The 17,529-nt window shown below is 45.7% G+C and overlaps 1 protein-coding gene across 3 annotated transcripts in view; it reads right to left on the bottom strand.

Annotated features, from left to right (window-relative positions):
- Positions 1–17,529, bottom strand: part of LOC146199498 (guanine nucleotide exchange factor DBS-like) — a 251,073-nt gene that overhangs the window by 98,498 nt on the left and 135,046 nt on the right. Inside the window, exon 1 of one of the 3 annotated variants that reach the window (XM_084594995.1) lies at positions 5,934–6,385. The exons of the other annotated variants lie outside the window; for them this stretch is intronic. Coding sequence (XP_084451121.1) covers positions 5,934–5,976 — 43 coding nt within the window. The 5' untranslated portion in view covers positions 5,977–6,385. Of the gene's footprint in view, positions 1–5,933; positions 6,386–17,529 lie in introns of those variants that run through there. 3 annotated transcript variants of the gene reach the window in all.

Raw genomic sequence — 17,529 nt, 5'->3', positions numbered from 1 at the left:
CGTTGCTTTTAGAAAACTCAAGTTGCGTGCCCAGCTCTTGCTGCAGTATACGTGTTTACCGATATTGACAGTGGCGCCCTCTGGCGAGAGATATCTTTGTTGAAGACAGGGCGATATCTCTTTTCCTGCACACTATCTCGATGCCCAGCAGTTCCTCCTTGGGCTGTGGTCAGCTGTTTATGCTGCTCCTCTGAATAAAGCCCCACGACGTAAGGTCCACGAAATCGGTTTTGTTTGGGGCGTCACCCACGTCTCCCTTTGTAGCCACAACCTTGCGGAGAATTTGCTCCGGATTTAGGAAGTGAACTTATTTACTCTTGGGCACATAATTTAAAATGAGATTTCCTAGATCACTTGTTCAAGAAAAAAATTTCACAATAATATATATATATAAATATATATATATATATATATATATATATATATATATATATATACACACACACACACTTCCCGGTAATGTTTGGCCAGTTTTCCGTTACACGATAACCAGGTGTTTTCCTTAACAGTGCTTGCAGCTGTTAATGTTAGGAGGGGAATAGCACTAAGCATATGTTTGAGCGATGTTGCTAGCAGCAACACGACAAACCAAACCAATAGGTGCACTTTTCGACGGCGCGTATCTTGGATTTAATGAAACTGGCGCCCTGTAATTTCATACACGCAAAACAAACCAAGTTGCACTACAATCGTCTCGTTGTGACCGCGTGCTCGGTTTCACCTGCTGGCAGAAGCAGTAACAATAGATCAAGAAAATGACGCAGTAGTTATGGATCTGCGCTTGGAGCACTATGTCAGGTTTTAAGCGATCAAATATGATTAAAAAAGGGGGGAGGGGCTTCGTCAAGCTTTGAGAAGCATTTTCTAAGAACGTCAATCGAGGAATACCCATCCCCCTCTTGTGATCGGGAATGAGTCTTTTTTTTTTCTTCTTTTTAGCTCACCCACACGGGGCATGCGTTTCCGTGCGCTTGCAATAATGAATATCAAGCCACGCGTGAAGGCTGGGTCTGCGGGGGCCCCTTTGGCTAAGAGTGGGACAAACGCAGAAGACGTCGACTGGAATCAACACTCGAAGCAACGACGAGATAGCAAAGCAGGAATGACCAGGCTCGCAGCGTGGAGACGGACAAGCAGCTACTTTCAATACCATGCAGAATCAAGGAAAGCTTACATAGTAACGAGACATAGCACGGGAAAATGATATCTGTTTAAATTGGACGCGAGTCAAGATTATTTAACCTGCATGTCAACTTTGCACACGAGGTAGATACATTTTTGTTGTTGATTTCTCGATTACATTGCGCAACCTTGTAGCTGAAAAATGCTCTGACCAAAGGCAGTAGAACGAACCGACCACATCTTCACCGCGACCGACGCATTCTGCGGCTTAAACAGACTCCCCACCAAAACAGAAATAGAGAACAGCGCAAGTAACGGCTCGAGAAACAGCGCAGGTGGTTCGCCCACGGCGGCCGCAGCCCACACGTGGCCAGCCCGCCGTTAGATTCTGCCTTCCGCCTCACTCGCTTTTTCTTATCCGGCTCCCACGCGATTTCGAGGCAGAAAGTTTATACACGACCGTCGGGTACGGTGCACAGGCGCAGGGCAGACAGGCTTGCACGGAGAAGTCTGCTCCGTCGTTTCCACTTCGATTTTGCTTGTTGTTACAACCGCATTTTTTCCCTTCAGTTCCCCTTCCGGTGCACATAAGGAGTATATAGATTCCCTTTCAGTAGTAAGCGAGCTATTTCATGCGCTTGTATATTAGTATTTAACAAGTGCCCCAACCTACGCTATTTTGGGATGTCCTTCACAGCAGTCAACCAAGAAAGAACCAAGGCACTGAGCGAAAAGACACCGTGCAGGCACTGTGCTTTTGCTGATTTAGACCTCCTGCGCTATCCTTGTAGGTAATCTGGGGCCTCTGAAGGTGGCGGAAAAATGTCCTGAGGGTATGGACTCATGGTAGTGCAAATTATGAAGGAAAAAGAAAAACGAAAAATTGAAACACGGAACGGACGCTGGTTTGTAGTGTTCTGTCTTGACTGTCTGAGTTTGCAGTGTCTCTGTATGCAGCCCAATGCAACACCTCCTCCCCCCCCCCCCCACCCCCTTTTCGGGCCAACTAAACTACGTAGGCCCCATCAATGCTGCATGTTAAGCCATTCACCAAGACCCACCATCCGCATGATTAAACTGCGCAGCCCAGCAGGGATATCAATGGAACGTCGCATGGATAATAAAATTTGGGTGAAAACCAGCACAGACGTCACGACCACACCTGCTTAACTATTTTCAAGGACCTTTCAGGATATTTGCCGGGAGGTACAATGGATAGCTGCCCTACACACACTACTCTGCACAAGGATTACAAGAGGTTAATTTTTGCCGATATCGTGCAAGCTTTGTTGTGAAGTGCGCATTTACGCTGTACCTGAATTATTTCACTTGTAATATCCAACAGATTCGTCCCGTATCTCATTCGTTTAAAATGAACTAGGGGGCTCTACTACGCGGTGATATATGAAGATATGCACAACCATCAAAATTTGTCAATCCAAACTACATAGTTCTTTATAAAATATGTGATACACACAGAAATGCTCACGAGCCGTTCATGAGCATCAAGAAAATCAGAGGCGCGCTGCGCCCATCAGTGACACCACTGTCATCGTTCGCATCATAGTGATCTCACGCGTGCATAAAGCCAACTATTAGAAGTGAAATCGCGCACACGAATTCATGTTTCGTCAGCCATATATTTTCAGGACACTCATGCTAATAGTCGGGAATGACCTTTAAACTGATCTGGTTCGACCCTACTACAATGGCTAGCCACCCTGACCTACGCCTCCAATTTCCCCCATGCTATTGGCCAATGGTTCTGACAAAAAAAAAAAAAAAAAAAAAAAAAAAAAAAAAAAAAAAAAGTGTGGAGAGTAGCACCGCAATAAAAATTTATTTCCATTTGGTTGTTGGACAAAGCTGAGAATTCTCCGGTTGGGCCCAGACTAGGCATATTTTGTAACGTTACCAATATAACGTAAGACACTTAGACACATACACGGAAAGGAAATAGGCGATAGAATGAGAAAGCTATGAGAACAGACTGATAGGTGTTACGATAGCTTATTTTATGTTTTGGCATTTTCTGCTCTTTTCAGCTAACAGAGCACTGTAGATTATCTTACTTGAGTGCACATAACATATAGAATTAATAAACATTCTCAGCATTAATCCAGGTAGCTCTGCTAAACAAGTCCCCCACTTGCCCAAGTGAGGACGCCCTTCATGGGGGTACATAAGCATAGGTGAAAGCGGTCTGTCAGTATATTGTGTTATGTAGTATCAATTGCTCTTATGGAGGTGTAAACATGTAAAATGACATGGTGATAACAAATGTGCGATTCTGAAATACGAAAAGCAGTTGACTGAAATATTGATATATATTTTCCGTTAGATCATTTTGCACTGTCCGCTATAATGAAACCTATATCACGTTTTTAGCCTCGTGGCGAGGAGAAATGCTTTCATTACTTAGTACACAGCAGATACAAAAATAAGGTGGATATGCTAAGATGGTATACGGTGGCCACTTAGAACGTCTCGGGCGGGTTACTAAAACATACTAAGGCTCGGCATTTTGCACTGCACAATACAATCACTCAACCTAACTTGCACCACTGTGAATATCCATAATATGTCTAAACATTCGAAAAAAAAAAAAATATATATATATATATATATACTATAACATTTTACAGATTAATGGTCGTTCAGAACTGCGTTATTGAATAATACACAGAAAGTTACTGCTACGTGCGAAGCTGCAAGGTTTACGATTTCTTTAACTGGAGGTTTTTAATTTATGAATATTTATAACCTCACCATTGACTTTTGAACGGAACGCCAAATGCACGTATGAGACAATGCAAAACTGCGATGCTTCTCGGGTAAAGAAACCGTTCTTCTAGCGCTAAACTGACCATACAAAAATGTAAAGAGAGGGTTGCGTCAGGGATGCGCTCGTCCTGCATTTGTTCTCCTGTCTCATCACGGGTATAAATATCTCAAGGCAGCATAACCATCTCAGCTGTCTTCGTTATACGCGCTGGCGGGGTTCCCGAAATGTTTTAGAAAGTTCGCGCTAGCAGAACGTATCGGACCGGGACTCGACTAGCTAGAATGAGCATTTTTTTTTTTTTAAATGCTGTTCAATGAGAGAAGAAAATTTTTTTCAATAAGCCTGGGTTTCGTGCAATTCCGCATAGTTTAGGTTTCCCCTTTGAAGCTTCTGGATGGAAATATCTCAACGCTTAAAGACAATGAAGACAGAGGCACGCGCTCTGCCAGCTCGGCTTTCTTTATGTGCTGAATCTATTGTCTTTTCACATTTGCTTGGATTTTCCCGTTTGACGAGGTACATGTGCAAGAATAGCCAATAATTTTGTTACAATTGCTAGCATAAAAGAAAAATACATTGCCCGCCCCCTGTGTGAGGGTATTTCGTTTCTCTTGCACGTGAGGTTTGTATAATGGAATGCACGAAAATGATAAGAACACAAGTTATTCTGAGCGGTGTTCAGTTTCTTGTAATATGTGTCTCAGAGGGGCTTCTCATTGCTATGGTGGCATGTAGGAACCAAAAGCACTTCATTTGTTTCCGAAAGTTCGGCGCGTTTTTTATCGCACATGCTCCATCACTTTAATTCATCATGCAGTGTACTGAATCACTTGAACAGTTTGTTGTTTTTTTGTTGTGAAACCTTTTCATGTGCTTCAAGGTTGAGCACGAAAACCGCGCTTGCTGTAGCCACATAAGCCTCAACTCAAAAACAGAGTAGCTCAATTAATAAGCTTAATAGGCGACTTCCTCTCAAACGAACATCCAAAACTGCACTATTGGCAAGCATTGATTAGCAAGCAATCGGGCACACATCGCTGCTTTTAAACGTGGTTTGAGAATCTACAAACAAATGAATGTATAGCAAATCAAATTAACTAGATTAGATATCTCGTTTACTGATGAAGTTACAGGTTAAATTAGGGTCATTTTCATATTACAAAGACAGAGACAAGGCTATTATCAGAAACTTATCAGAAACATTCGCGATATTAGGAAGGCGGTACATCGGAACGGCTTCGTGTTCCACTCAAGCACATACCTCCCGAGATGCAAATAACACGACACTGCCGCTATAGCGACTATGTGGTACGTACGGGTCAGCATGAAGGCTTAAAAAGGTGAAGTTAGACAATGCCCCCCCCCCCCCCCTCCCCTCTTTGCTATTCGTAAACGGTGATACATTACGCTGTTTCAAATGTAAGGACAGGTAGCCAAGTACCGTCCGCGCCAGCATCGCTAGCACCGTTATTGAGGGCGATCGAATGACCTCGAAAAGGGAAATTCTTTGTGACCGTCGCAACGTGGTCTCCTTCCTCCTATCCGCGATATCAGGAGCAAACGCAAGTCCACTGAGTGATAAGGTACTGCAGGAGAGAGGATGAGGTATTCTCTACGGGCCAAAAAAATCTCGAGAGCGATAAGAAGGAACTCCGCGCAGCGGTTGCAAGCAAGCGAAGGAGGACACGCCTCCCGCTGTGTTCCCATGTATGAACGGGAAAAACGACATGCAGCAGTCGTGTCTCGCGCGGATAAAATGTTCGCGAACCGCGAGCGCTTAACAGCTGTCGGAGCGTCAGTTTCGCCCCTTGAACTTTACCCACGCTTAATCATTAATTTCATCCGGGCTGCCGATTGTCGGCACTCAGTAGCAGCTGGCGTTGCACAACGTCTCGCACGCGTTGCTAAGCTGGAGGGTAACTGAACCAATACACATCTGGCCTGCCTTTCCATTAGGACAACGAGCTCGTAAAAAAATGCATCAAAGTAAACTGAAAAAAAAAAAAGGGAAAAAGAAGACACTCACTGGTACCAAGTAGCGATCCCAGTTTTTTGAAGAGAACTTTCATTCCACCGCGGAGCCGCGCCAGAGCGCACGCTTGCCGTTGATACACCTGCCGTTGGTTGCAGTGCCGGTGGTTGACACTGATCTAAGGACTCCTTCAAAACCCGACAGTCACTGGTCAACGAGTGTCAAAGGCAACCTGGCCTCTTAGACCGGACCGCATAGACACCACGTTGTCCACGGTTGCATAGTCTCACAAGTCGAATACGCGAAACACACCGCTGACCGCCGGAATACACCTTGCACTGCTGCCGGTTTGATGGGTAGGCACCGTGTGGACGAGCGCGCCCCCCGAACACGGACACACCGACCACCACGCACACACACTGCCTCTCCGCCAACGAACGAAGGCGCGCGAGCGAACGACGCGGCAAAAGCCGGTTTTGACGAAAGAGCCGCAAACAACAGCAACAAAAAAAGATACCTGCCAGGTGAGCGGCGGATGTGACGTCAGGCCTACGGGCTGCGTCCACTGCGAGCTGCTGAGGGAGGCGTCGCCTTTGCGCTTCATCTGCTGTTGCTCGGGGGCACGTTCTGCTTGTTACTTCTACGCTGGCCGCGATTGGGGAAAGCGAGGGGAAGCGAGGAGGTTTGATACATCTGCATGGCGTTGCGATGGACGCAATGCGTCCGAATCGTGCTGGCTTGCCGCGGCTGTTGTCTACATGACGATGGCTTCCTTCGATCCGTCCATCTGATCCAGCAGTACCCTCTTGTGCGTTTTGCCCCTTTTTCTTTTTAATGGTCACCGCTTTGTTACCCGTTGCTTCTTTACTACGGCACCAAACAGTGAAAGGCGAGCGAATGGAAGGAGAGTGGGATGAAAACAAACAGGGCACGAGCAGCGAAAGGAGAGCGTTCGATTTCTTGCCATCTTTTTTTCCCGGTCTTTAGGAGCGTAGAGAAGCAGACCTGACCGGAAGTTTTGGCGCACTGACGTAATGCAGGAGGAATGCGCGCTGTCAGGGGGTCATCAAAGCGCGAAGCGGCTCTACGGTCTTTACGGTAAGGATACGGAAGACGGGTGCTTCGTTGGATGGCTCTATCGATAGCCAGGAATGAGTCATGTCACTTCCGTGCGGTCACGTTGCAGAACGCATAACACCGTTAACCAAACCGCGGAGAATGAAAGACGATACATGTATGAGTCATATGGTGAGTGAAGTATTGCCAGCCATTCACCTTTTACCCGATGTAGCCGGTTATTACCCTTACGCCCAAGAGCAAAGGCAGCAAACGAGAAATTGTATTCACTTGTCATACGACTACTAGACACTCTAAACAGGGCGGTACGATTCAGATGACGGGAAGCATTATTCTGTTGAGATCTATGTAGCTCGTATATAGGTAATTTGTGACTTAACTTCAAAGCTGAACGTTTCCTTCGCGAGCTTAGACTGCTTCAATACGACGAACATTCCATCTTGATTCGTAAACAAATCGTGTTAGCAAAACTAGTGCGGCGCGGATTCCTCAGAGCCCGCGCGAAATTCCTGTTCGTCGCATCAGGTAAGACTTCCGCAGAGTTGCATTCTGATAAGACGTACCTTCTTTTTGCATCGCACTCATCTGCTGGAACGTTGAATCTTCCGAAATTCTGCCGTCCTCGAAGGAATACGTGCAGGGTTCGCAGGTTGATCCAGTCAACGGATAACGCGTGCTCACTGCCGCGAGCGGCTCGGCGCGCACGAGGCAGGCACCTGTGAACGAGTGCGCTGCGAGGCTGGGGGCGTTCCTAGCTACGCTGACAGACCCCGTCTGTGATGAGGGGAGAGATGGAGAGGGGGGAGGAAAAAATATAGAGGCGGATATCCGCCGCTTCTCGCACGCCGTGTCGCGATCGGCCGAGTATGCGCAGAGAGAAAAAAAAAGAACGCGCCGTATGGATACTCCAGAATCGAGGTAGGAGAGGGACTGGTGAGGAGGAGATGGTTGATACGCCGGGGAAATACAAAAAGCACACGAAGGAAGACGTCGCTGTCTGCCGTCTAGACCTCCATTGTGACGCGCCAAGATTTAAAATGGGCGACCGGCGTACACAGCGCTCCTCCAGAACGTGTCCCCGAGACGGTATATATGCATTACTCGGAGGTAAACTAGGCGCCTCACAAAAAGAAAAAAAAAAAAAAGAACCACTGCTTGCACTGCAGGGACGGGGACTGCAAACGATACTGAACACAAAAGAGGAAACGCCGTAGAGACTTTGCCGCTTCAAACACGGTTTCGAATGTCACAACAACGTCGGTATCAGCCAGTTAAAGAGCCGCAAGTTGGCCATGCGTAATAGTAAGCGGTTTTTTCCATTTCCACGTTCATTATAGTTCAACATTACTGATGGTACTATAAAAGCAAATGATGATTGAAACGCGAAAGAACGGTCTAATTATTGTTTATTATGTGATTTAGCCTCGTCCTGTCAACGAAGCAAGTATCCATCGTCTGCATTGGTGTAGATCAGCGATCACTCTTTTCATGTTCTTTCTTGTTCCATTCCAAGTTTCGATGGTTACCTATGTGTTTTCACTTAATACATAAATGTTAATTGTGCTCCGAGCACTTTCATTTTGCAACTAGCGCGCCTCCAAGCGGAAGAGGTCACTGGGGGCTCAAAAGAAAAATAAATCCGTTCTTGAGCACTCAAGCCTTTTATGGAGGATCATTGGCTTCTTAGCGTTGCGCACTGTAATGCCTCTTTTTCAAGTTCAAGAACAAACGCCCTCGTAAATCCGCCTTTTCTACCCTTAGTGTAAGTCGCGGTTTTCAATAAAGAGAGAGGCGTATACTGTGTTTAAAGCGAAGACAGCAGGAGACTGTGAGGTCACCTGTGCACGAGAAGCAATATGTTCTACACCTACAGGTTCACATTCATGATTCTTTGGCGATCATTCCACAGCAGAACAACGAACGTTAATCCGCGTTTATCATTATAGCGGTGTTACTATGGCAGCGGTTCATGGTGGCGGCAGGATAAATTTGTAATCGGGAGGAAAGTCCTTTTGAAAAATTAAGTAGCCTCACACTCTATACACAGAGGAGAGTACACGCACAGTTATTACTACGCTACCTGACAAGCAATCTCAAGGAAAATTCAAAGAAAGAAAATAGGTAGAATGACAACTTTGAGTGAAAGAACTGCTCGCTTGTCGAAAAAAGAAAAAATAAACGAGAAAAACGCACCGTGTAAAGAATGTGCCCTCAATATCCACGCAGTTGGAGTAAATGCAAGAACGAACGCGTTCCGGTATGTAATCCGTATAGATACCAGAGCGATGCGTCGGGTGAAGTTCCATGTGAGGAACTTGAAGACAACGTGGGTTGTACCAAAGGGGTCTGTCGCTCCGAAGGGTGTATTCGCGCGCGGGCTGTGTATTCACGCGACGGCTAACAGTGTCAGTTGGTTAAGGGAAATGAAACTGCCACTCAGCACTATACGATGGCCCTCTGAAATGACCAGTAAGCATTGAGGGACCAAGATCATCAATAAGGTAATCGTAACGCACACCAAAGGCTAATTACACAAAATGTACAGAGTGAGCTCTCATACGTTCACGCGTGTATACTCGTAACCGTACTAGCGGCCGTTCAACCTATGACAGACGTCATTCGATCGCGATTGCACTGATCTTCAAGCTTCGTGAAATCTCAGAAATGTTCTGAAATAATTTCCCAGAGCTGCGACACTCTTCCTGCGTCCCAATGTAGCGCACATGTGGTAGCCACTTCTCAGAATGATGACACTAATCAGGCACTCTACGATTTCATAAAGTAACGATTGACGATGCTGCACCGTCAACTGAGAATAGAGCGAGAAGAGAGAAAATGACCGAGTGCATGTACGAACGAACGAAAGAGCCGCACAGAAAGCGAACGAAGGATCTATATTCTACATCGGAAACAAAACAAGAGATGCCTCCGTGACCCATCGATAAGTCTGGTCGAATCGAACGCACAATACATGTGTTTGTGTCCTTTTGATCTTCGTCCTCGTCCTTCGCGCTGTTATTCCAAATGTATTACCAACTAGCCGGCACTTCAACGCTTGTTAAATACATGTGCTTAGGTCGCGTATTCGAGCAAATAGTTTGGTTACGAGTAAGCACTCTAGAGGAGTGTATGCGAGCATAGTGCTTTCAGTATATTTTACTCGCCTATGTTTTTCTGACCAGTCCGCCACCCGATCATGTTTCTGTCAGATGACATGGACGGACGCTGATTGGCCGACGGTTTGCGTGACCTCACGAGACCACGTGACATGGCCGAACTGACAGGAGCTGTCAACTTGAATTCAATTAGCACTTCCTCATTCGTGCTGCTGCCGGCCTGGCCGCGCTCTTACTGATACAGCGCAGGGCTAACGTGTACGCACGGGCGCGACGCTGAAGCAAGGCACAAGAATATTTCCGCTATGTGGAGTCGGAGTACATACTCAGTGCTCGCATCACTGAGAAAAACCAGCTCTGTCGCATGCACATGCATGCAGCACGCACGAATGCAAGCGAGTGAAGGATAGAACTCCCGCTTCGAGAAGATAGACACGTTCTTGCTGCCCCTACATGCGTGCGTTTCTTTCTTTTTCTTTTTTTTGCGCAATGATTTGCAATAAGAACTTTCACTGTCTCGGCTTTCATTCCGTGTACAACTGGCATCTGTAGTTTTCTCTAGTATAATCCAATCATATTCAATATTTCCGCGCCAAATTAGAGGCCCTCTCTTAGTTCTGCAACTTATACTTCCGCATCCTGGCGATCCGCCGCGCCCTGAAGGAAAGATATCGCCACTTGCAATAAGTTGGAGCACGACGGTCATCGCAGCGTCTATGACGGCACTGGGTGTAGGGAATTCTGAAGGTCTCAAACGACGCTCCTCATAACTCATTGTAGGGCAAACCACGAACTTATCTTTCATCTCTGTATATATACACTCCGAGTTTTAGAGCTATGTACAAGAAATTGACCCGTAATACAATTTTACCACTCACGAATACGCCCCGTAGCCCATGGAGAAGAGAACTACTACGAAGAATTACAAAACAAAGCTGTACGACGCTCACTCGACATCTATACCATCGACAGACCTCTAGCACGAATTAATGAGCGTGGTCTTGCATACGTTACAGGAAACAAGTAACCGGTTACAATTACAATTACTCCATCTGCAATCTGGCGGATTCGACTGTTGAATTACTGCAGCTCCAAAAAAGTAACTTTGTAATCTATTAGTAGTGCGTTACTTTTCATCGATCATCATCACCACAAAACAAAGTTACGCAAAACTCAAACTCAAACGCAGCTATACAGAAATATTCAATAGAAGCTCTTTCTTAAAGTTGTTTGGTTTATTTAACCTCCCAAAGCGACTCAGGCTGTGAGAGGGACTGTAAATTTCGACCACTTGGGGTTCTTTAGCGAGCACTGTCATCGAACAGCACACGGGCGCCTTACTTTTCGTCTCCTTCGAAAAGCGGCCGCCGTGGCCGGGATTCGATTCTGCATCCTTAGGTAGAGTAGCCGAGCGCCGTAACCCCTGCACCATCATGGCGGGTGTTTTTAAAGTTGTCGTCGCTGATTTTGCAACGCTTCCTCGTGAAGACGTCAGCCGCTACACTTAACAATCTCTCAATGCAAGCTCTAGATGATACAGTGGTGTTATACCATACGAAAACCTTGCGCATCCGCTAGTAATTGGTTGTTATTGTTTTTGTTGTTGTAGTGGTAGTGGTGGTGGTGGTGGTGGTGGTGATTGTAGTAGTAGTAGTAGTAGTAGTAGTAGTAGTAGTAGTAGTAGTAGTAGTAGTAGTAGTAGTAGTAGTAGTAGTAATTGTAGTAGTAATAGAAATAGTAATAGTAATAGTAGTAGTAGTAGTAGTAGTAGTAGTAGTAGTAGTAGTAGTAGTAGTAGTAGTAGTAGTAGTAGTAGTAGTAGTAGTAGTAGTAGTAGTAGTAGTTGTTGTTGTTGTTGTTGTCGTTGTTGTTACTGTTGTTGTTGTTGTTGGCCTCTAGGCGCAATGCTTCGATGCGTTTCTGCGTCGTCCTCTATGAAACTGCTGCAGGTAAAGCGGCCAAAAAGCAGAAAACATCGTATGTTGGTATTTTCATATAGGAACATCAGACATCAGTGGAACCATAGCAGGGTCGATTCAGTTTTGTGGCCAAAACCTGCCCTGACGTCGTCCTTCACGCATAATTGGCCTTTAAATCAAGAAATTGCAACAGATGGCAGCAGAAGTTCACGTTTCTAAAAAAGATGGCGAAGCATGTACCGTACGCATAAAGAAAAAGAAAGCACGCGCTTTGGGGGTTCTTACGCATCGAAACATAGTCCGCGCATGCAGTTATTAGCTTTCGTATAAAGCACGCTCATTTTAAAAATTCCTAATTTCGGCTATATTAAAACAACTAAAAACGTTTTAAATTAACCAATTAGCTAGGCACAAATTATTACAAGAAGCATCCACAGATGATGCCAGCTGAACCAAGGACCAAGACCGCGGTAAGCGAAAAACGACGAACAAACATGCCGAAAAACCCGACGAAGCCATGCACATAGCCTATATGGGCGAATCGCCGTGACTATTTTGCAAAAAAAGTAATTGATTACCAGTAAATAATTTCAAAAATAACAAATCAATAACAACAAATAATATTAATCAATTGACTAAAAGGTTACAAAAAATGTAATACACGTAATCGAGTATGTACAACTCTGAATTAGCGTGACTTTCCATATGCTACAGAATGTGTGCGCATGGGTGTATGAAGTGTAAAAAGTAAGCCATTATTGGTTACAAACTCTGTTTCTGCGCTGTTCCAACCTCAGTACCTGCAACCAATATAACTGACATCGTCCACTCGCTACAGGGTGTTTTCTTTCGGCTTTCATCTTTTGTAATTGTAACCTGGTATCAGAATTGAAATATAAGAGCCCTCCGAAAAAAAAAAAAAAACAAACCTATTTCCTAACTACTGCTATTACATATGCACATGCGTCAACCTGGCAACAACGAAGCTAAAGAGGAAAAAAAAATATACCACTGTATACGAAAACGGCGTTCATTGTCTTCCAAGTCCCGATCCTCTGCAGCAAAAATATTTGCATTGCTGTTCTTGCTCTTCATCGCGCTATGTGTACCCAGATAGGCGAAGCCCGGAAAGGTTATACAAGCTCCTCGCCTTTCCGCCGCTGCTGCAGCCCCCTACCGAGGCTCGCGGAATGTGCGGACACAGCAGCGCTCCATTCCCCGAGGATGGCGTGGCGCCGGCCGCGCGTGCCGCTGTCAGCGCACGATGCGGCCGCCAAGATGGATACACGGCTCTGCCGCGGTGTAACTTGAACCAGTCAGCCCCGTCGGGCCACCCCTGCTACTCTACGCGGGCACCGTCCTCTCATCTCATCCAAGTCAACGAAGGGGGCCGTGAAAAACGAGATGGACTGCCAGTGTGGCACACCGGGCAGGAGCCTGGCAGCCACTCTTTCTCTCCCACGTTACCTCACCTACAGCCTTATTAGCGCGTTCGGGTTTCTTGTACTTCGTATGCAAGAATGCTTGCGCAGCAGCATTGCTGCATTCTTGTGTTTTGCTCATTCCGTAGTGATTGAATACTTTAGACTGGGACTTAATATTCGCGAAAAAAAAAAGGAAAGAAATTAAACTTACTACATAAAGTTCATTTTCAAGCGAAAAGTAAACTAGGAACTTTAGTTGTCCTTCATAAAAATCCTCAGCGGTGTCAAATCGTGGCCTGACAACTGGAGCCATGAACGCTTAAGATGCTTATGGGAGCTGAGGGCTACATTTAGTGATCAAAATGTTTTCAGGTACACAGCAATATTTATGGATCAGTTTTCTTAGAAACTATGTATTTTGTTTTGTTTTGTTCATTTTATTTGTTATCAGGTGGGAATCGCGCTTGCGCCTTCCCAGCTTCTCCCTGCTGGCGTGGTTCAAAAGAAGAAGCTTGCCGGTAATATGTCTGGATAGGTGGATGAACTAGTAAGCTAACAGGTAACGTAATCGGACGAAGCGATCGCCTGGTTAGCGGGCAGGTAACATATTTCAACGAAGCGATTAGTTAACCTCGTCGATCAAGCTGCAGCTGGTGCTGGAATAGAATCGCGAATGACGCCCTAAAAAAAATAAAAAAAAAAATAAGCATGAGCGTAATAGGCATCGATAAAATGCGCCAAACTTGCGTAAAAGCGCACCGTGGAAATTGGCAGACTGGCAGATTAAGCTTGTGATTGATACCCTGCTTGCGAGACGTGAACCAAATGGTTTAAAGCAAGAACAGGTAGAATAGAATAACGGTCCCTTAGTTGCAAGGTGAAGAGCAATCAACGCAATGGATGGCCGTGCGTTTTTGTACAGGCGTGTCCGGCTGTGTGATCCTCTATATCATCGTATGCTGGTTCGTATAGAGCGCGGATAGTGACCAAGGTAGCCAAATAAAGATTATAACAACTGAAATACTGTCTGCCTACTCCCTCCATTTACTCAATAGCATCACTGTACACACAACTAAGTCGATGGTAAAGAATATACAGTTAATCGAATAAATTTATTCAGAGGCCTGGGCTCGGAACGGCAGGGATGAATAGATAATAAAGAATAGTAATCATCAAGTTCGCTGATGACATTGCCTAGCTGAGTACCTCAGGGGAAAAAATGTAAAACATGAACTAAGCAGGCAAAGCAGAACAGTGGGTTTGAATATTTAAAAAAAAAAATTTCCAACAGCTTCAGAAGAAAACAGCCTCTTAGCATCCGTAGCAAAGCCGGGGCGTGGTAAGGGAATGTAACAACCTCAGGCAGATTAGGGACAGCAGTTCCGGCTCACGGAATTGAAATAACTGGAAGAATACGAATTTGGTGGTGCGCTTTTGGCAGGTACTCTGAGATCGTAAATAACAGTCTGCCACTATCCCTCAAGAGAGAAGTACAGGGTCGTCCACTCTTAGTGAGAACAAGCATATGCGGAGCCCGCCCTCGGGCCGCTTTGAGCCAACGCCGCTTTGCTTCAACGTGCAGCCGCTTCGGACGCAATGACGCTCTGAAGAAAGTATGCCTGTTTGCACTAAGCGTGAACGAACCTGTACATAGCTTCTGTGTCCTACCGGTGCTCAGATATGGGGTAGAAACGTGGAGGCTAACAAAATGGGTTGTACTTAAATCGAGGAAAATGCATAGAGCTATGATGTGTAATGTGATAGGCGTGACATTAGAGACAGGAAGCCTAGCGGGTCAGGGAACGAACGCGAGTCATTGACATTCTAGATAAATAAAATCAATAACTGGGCATTGACAGGGTATGTAATGCGAAGGTAAGATTAGCTGTGATCGGTAAGGACCGGAATTCGTATAGAAAGCAAGCGTAAGCGGTGGTAGCAGAAAGTTACGTGGGAGGGCGAGGTTAGAACGTTTGCAGGGATAAAGCGGTTGCAGGTGGCACACACACCGGATTGTTCGGAGAAATATGGGAGATGTTTTCACCTGCAGTGCCCGTAGTCAGGCTGAGGATGGTGATTATGATGACAATAAATAACATTAAAAATATCTACATGTCATCTGCACTTGTCATCCTCCGCGCAGGAAGACCTTCCTTCGCGGAGAGAGAGATAGAGAGAGAGAGAGAGAGAGAATACAACTAGGAAATGTGGTCAGGCAGAGGAGATATGAAGTTCCTATGCATGCATGATATAAAAGCGCTCAGATGATTGTAACGTAAAGAACTGTTTCAAAATTCTTAAAAGGGGAATCTCAGTAGCCACTGGTTTACTGATGACGTTGCCCTTGGTTGGTACTCTGGAGGTGGACTCCAGCAGACGGCCGATGAGCTGAACAGGCAGGGTAAGACAGCAGGCCTAAATACTAAATCCAGAAAAATAAAGTGGTGTTCAATAATCCTAAAGACCGAACAATAGTTTTCATCAGGACAGCGAGGCGGTGCGACGAGGAAATGATATACGTACCTAAGCTCGCTACTGAGGGCAGAACATGACCACGTGAAGCGAACTCACGAGTGAATAGGCATGGGCTGCTGTGAATTTGACATGCGTTGGCTAGTTTCAACAGCAGGTTACTAATGTCTCCTAAAAAAAAATAGAGCTGTTGCATCCTACTGACATTCTCCTCCAATATGTACAGTGCCGAAACTGAAAGTCTTGCGATACGATAGCAGAAAGGAACTGAAAGCAAAATGAAACAAGTCCTGAAAAAAAGAAAGGCGAAAGTTGCTGAATGGCTGCAGCAAACGAAAACATAAGATTTTCTGCGGCACGTTCTCTTTTTTCTTTTTCGCTGTTGTTTTTTAGCGTTGCCGTATCCACAAGAGTTACTCCTGTATACAATGCTGATCGCCTTCTTGAAGACACCTCATCTTGAATCAGCTGCGTGCTTAGCGTTACAGGAAACTAAGCAATTAGTAATTAAGCGAATTGAGAAACTCAGCGAACAACGAAAGGGCATATAAAAAAAAAAACCTTCGCGCTCGTTTTCATCAGCGTTTTCTCGTGCGCGATAACAATAGAAGGCCAGGGATTTGCCGTATAGCCGAAAAACCAAATTCCAAATTCCTTCCGCCAACCCTTTGAACGAAAGCCCTGATTTCCGAAAACACTACGGCTATGACGCGGAATTATTCGCCAGCTTGCGAGAACAGATTTGTAAACGCACGTAGCCAAATGAGAAGCGGGGGCTTTCATAGTTGCCGAGCCGCTTTTGCAAAGCCGTCGCCATCCGCGGCTCTCGTTTCCTCGTTGTTAGTTGGAACAAGGCCTAACGGCGGGAAGGCTGCCCGTTTGCCTTTCTCCGCGCGCAGAGATTAGAGAGAATTGCGCGTCAGCTGGTGTTGACGCTCTCTCGCTCGGAATACCGCAAAAGCGGCAATCGCCGCCCGGGCAACCGGCCTAATAACAGCGGCTCCGCAGGCGCACAATGGTTATACGGGCTCTCTTATCCTTCACGCATACATACACGCAAAGCCTATGGCAGCTTGGTCGACGAGCAAGATGTTATGCCTATAGTGGCTGGCGGTGACAAAGCGAGATTGGCTAACCGCATCATGTGACTCCTGCAGGAGCTTTCGGCAATTACGAGTAACCTTGTTTTCCAAAAGTCTTCAAGGATGATGATGATGATGATGATAGTCACGGAACGGAAAGCGCCATCTAGTTAGTAACCAAATAAACTGCATCTATTATTCGCCTTCATTTATCAGGGGGCTAGAAAAGGTTCAGAAGTGAGAAACACTAGCTGTGGTCGACTGAGCTGTTTTGCTCGTGCGATAAGAGAACATTCATATCGAAACAAGCAGGCACAAGGAGCTCCCAGTTCAAAATGGGAACCAATATGGCGGCACAAGACGAAACTGAGCTCAAATGATCACAAAGAGTGCCAGAGAAGTGCGTAGTGCTCGGCATTAAAGGATTTGTGCACGGTGGCAGCAGCTTTGCGATGCACGCTGACAACTCCAGTCTAAAGCCACATGAACATGTAGTCGCATGAATAAAATTAGTACGACAGCTGGTGCGTATTGTCAAAGCCGCAGATGAACAGGAGCGT

The sequence above is a fragment of the Amblyomma maculatum genome, chromosome 2, assembly GCF_055883805.1.
Source record: "Amblyomma maculatum isolate TAMU_Amacu chromosome 2, ASM5588380v1, whole genome shotgun sequence".
NCBI classification, from domain to species: domain Eukaryota; kingdom Metazoa; phylum Arthropoda; class Arachnida; order Ixodida; family Ixodidae; genus Amblyomma; species Amblyomma maculatum.
Note: the sequence above shows the minus strand (reverse complement) of the source record. Positions and strands in the feature narration are given on the sequence as shown.